Source organism: Corapipo altera, unplaced genomic scaffold (genome assembly GCF_003945725.1).
Source record: "Corapipo altera isolate COAL_440 unplaced genomic scaffold, ASM394572v1 96, whole genome shotgun sequence".
NCBI lineage: Eukaryota > Metazoa > Chordata > Aves > Passeriformes > Pipridae > Corapipo > Corapipo altera.
The window spans coordinates 1,986,466-1,990,084 of record NW_020884962.1 but is presented as its reverse complement, the minus strand read 5'-3'; the positions used below and the strand labels follow the sequence as shown (position 1 = coordinate 1,990,084).

The following is a 3,619-nucleotide window of genomic DNA, read 5'->3' as shown; positions in this document are numbered from 1 at the left end:
GGGGCCCGGGGGTCGCGGTGTCCCCGCCCGGCCGGGGGCGGCTCCGGGCCCGGCACGACCCCGGCGGCGGCTCCGCGCTCACCTCCGCCATGGCCGAGCGCGAGCGGCAGGGGGCGCGGGCCCCGGATGCGGCGGCGGCCGCTCATTGGCTGCGGCACCTCGGGGGTGGGGCCGGGCCCGGGGGCGTCCGAGGGTGCGGGTTTGGGGTCCCGGGTTCGGGTCCCGGCGGGGCCGGGCGGGCTCTGGGGCAGGGCCGGGGTTCGGGCCCGGGGCCGGGGGGGTCCTGCCCCGCCGCGCCGGCACCGCCCGGAGGCGCCGCCGAGGAAGGGGAGCGGCGGTGGCCGCAGGAGCGCTCCCCGAGCGCCGGCCGGGCCGTTTGACCGCGGCCGCCGCTGTGGCTCCGGCTCCGCAGAGCCTCGCAAGGAGATGAATGACCCGGAGAGCGGCTGTGGCCCGGCTGTGGCCCGGGCAGCGCAGGACCCGCCGGGGCGGGCGGGTGTAAAGGCCCAGGGAAGGTGCACAGCTCCGCTGGGGCCAGTCTCAGGAACACACTGGGGACCACGCACGTCAGAGGAAAAACAGTGCTTACAACCCCAACCTGTGCCTCCTTCATGGATCACAAACCTTGAATCTCCAGGAAACACCTTCAGTGATACTCGTGGGGCACTTCGTTGATAAAAAGTCACTGCATCTCATTTAGCAGTTACACAAGAGGGAGATCAGGGTGGGAGCCCAGGGGTGGTCCATGCCTCACAAGGACTGGGATGTAAACGCTGTCTCATGGTTCCTTGCTGTGGGTGTGCTTGGAGGACCCCAGAGATGCACTTGTGGAAGCTGCTCGATGGGTCTTTCCAGTTCTGTTTAAGTGATGATGACCACACGCTTCCAGAGAGCAATCCTCCAGCATGCTTTGTCCTTTAGTGTCCCCCATCTCCAGGGCTTCCTGTGGCAAATGGCCCTGCCAGGGAGCCCCGGCCTCTCAGGGATCCCCCAGGCCCCTCAGGGACCCCTGGCTGGGCAGCAGGGCAGCGCTTCCCTCACGGTGTTTGGTGATGAGCTGCCAGTGCCACCGGCAGGATGCTCAGGGACATTTACCACAAGATCTCACCATTTGATCAGATCCTGTGGATTGTCATCCCGCTCACGCCAATGCCTGTGCCTGGATCTGCAGCTGTGGAGCTGTGCTTGTGGAAGCCTCATGCTCAGTTGCTGGGAGCAGCCTCCTCACTCTGGCAGTTGGCTCCATGCTGGGTTTCAATCACACTTTTGAGCTCAGGAAGCAAAGTGTTATCAAGTGCTTCTGAAGTGGTGGTGGCCCTCGAGCTGAGAACCAGAGCACTTCACCAGGCCTTTGTTCCATTGCTCAGAGCTGTCTGGCTCTTCTCAAAGGACTAACAGCTTGCAGATGCTATTTGTTCAATTAAAAGAGTAACCTTGTCTCTGGCTTCAGAGAAATGTATGCAAAAACTGCTTTCTGCCTTCCTCCCAGCAGTGCATCCAGGTGTTCTGTCGCCACAAAAAGCAGAAAGGTCAGGGTTTTGAGTCAAGGCCTGGAGTTTGGGTCAAGACCTGGGTTTTGGTTTAAGGTCTGGTGTTTGGGGTTAAGGTCTGGGGAGAACTCCCCTTGTTATTGAGGGTCTGCCCTGGAGCAGTGCCCCTGCCAGCTTCTGCTGCTCCATTTAGTGCTTGCAGTGACAACTGCCCGGCTGAGTCTCTTCAAGCAGCTGCACTTCCCTGAGGGAGCAGTGAAACACTTGTCAGGAGACACCTCCATTGCTGAGTACATAAATTTCCATCCCCAGAGTGACCAGCACACATCCTGCAGCCCTACCAGGCTCTGCAGGCAGCACATCACCCGTCCCTGGAGCTGGTCAGTGTGTGAGCAAAGGCAGCCCTGCATCAGTACCCTAAGTCAGAGACATTAGTACCTGACATTCAGTACTTTGAGATTTTCAAAGGCAATAAAAAAAGCCTGACAGGCATTGGAATATCAGGTGGTTCACGCTCTCCAGGTGTTTGTGAGTGATTAGTCATGACACTCCTGACAGCAGCAGTTGTACAGTTGCTGCTCTGTGGACAAAGACAACAAATCACAGAAGGTTGAAGTGGCTTTGGCTTAATCTGGGGCTGATTTGCCTGTAAAACTGGACTGGCCCTATGTCCTGCCCTCCTTTCTCTCCTCCACCTATACCCTGCCTATTAAGCAATGCTGCTTCTTGGAAAAGCTTTGCAGCCCTGAGACAAATGGCAAACTCTTTTTCACTTGATGCAGGTCAGCCATGGGGTGTTTAGCTACAGGGGATTGTAGATATAAACAAGTTTACATGGGTTCAAAAAGGAATGTTGATAGGAAAAAAATTGCATCAGTATTGGTAAAGGACTGACCCATGTGTGGGAAGGGGGAGGTTTGTGTCAGGCTGTGGGAAGGGAGAGGTTTTTGTGGGGCTGTGTCGTGCCACAGGTGCAGGCTGGGCTCAGTGCTGAGGAGGGCACAGAGCTGCTTGGACAAGCTCTGACTATAAAGAAACTCCGAGTTTCCGGTTGGTTGAGGCTGTTGACAGACATAACAGCTTCAATGCTTAACAAAGCTGCTGTGAATTAGGCTTCAGAGAAGCACCAGTTTTCACCAATGCTAGATGGAGCTCTGGTACTCACAAACACCACACTCCTGTAGGCTTTCAGACAAGTGTTTGTACTTCCGAAGGTGTTCGTGTCTCAGGATCCACCGTGGCTGTCAGATGTCCAACACAGCTTACAGGGGCCTTTTCCAGGTTTGCTGAGGCAGTAAGGCCAGGTGACAGGATGGGTGGGTCAAGGTGAGTGTCATGGCTACAGAGTTCCATTCTTGTCCTGTTCTCCTCCCTCTCTTCTTCCACTTCATCACAACCTACAGATGTGGTTTATTTACAGTCAAAATACTTACCATATCATGGTCTCTGCAGGGCTCACAAAAATGGGTGCAGTATCTACAGATGTAAATTCAGTGCAGCCATGGGCTTGCACGCTAGGGATGAGTCGGGAGAGTCAGATAATGGCCAAGCTGCCATCCCGTGTGCTGGAACACCAGCTGGCACTGCAGGGGCAGGCAGGAAGATGTGGTTTGACAGCAGTTCGAATAGAGACGCCAAGGGTTTGCAGTTTCTCAGCCTTTGCGCTGGCACAGCTGCCACATAAACCACCCATGGGATGGTGAATCCTTTCAGGATGTCGACGCTGTGAAAAGGCCAGCGCTGAGAGCACAGGGATGTCTTCCCTCGCACACCCTGATGAGTGGTAACAGCCAGAGGTCCAGCCGAGGGGACAGCAATGCCACACAAAGCCTCTGCTGCCGAGGGACACACTGCCTGCTCACTGGCATATTGTGCAGTGCCCCCCTCACCTGCTGCTTCCCCAAAACCGCTCAGCTCCTGTGGGATTGATCCTGCAGCCTGTGAAGCTCCTGCTTTTGAAACATACGCTGAAGGCAAATATTCCTTGCTGGTGTCAGTAATCAATAGCAGGTGTTTGACGAAGGATGCATGGAGGCCAGCCATGCCTGGACTCGGGAACCTGTGCCCCTGTGCCATGGTGCAGGGTGTTCCCAGGAACCCCTCATCAACCCAGCTGGGGGGGGCTCATC

The 3,619-nt window shown here is 56.6% G+C and overlaps 1 protein-coding gene across 5 annotated transcripts in view; it reads right to left on the bottom strand.

The window, feature by feature from the left end:
- MIER2 (MIER family member 2) overlaps window positions 1-107 on the bottom strand; it is a 15,801-nt gene extending 15,694 nt beyond the window's left edge. For 4 of the 5 annotated variants that reach the window (XM_027664242.1, XM_027664245.1, XM_027664243.1 and 1 more), the window contains exon 1: window positions 83-107. In XM_027664242.1, the coding sequence (XP_027520043.1) occupies window positions 83-91 (9 nt within the window). In that variant the 5' untranslated portion in view covers window positions 92-107. The remainder of the gene's footprint in view (window positions 1-82) is intronic. The other variant, XM_027664247.1, reaches the window with a different exon arrangement.
- Window positions 108-3,619: the final 3,512 nt, after the last annotated feature.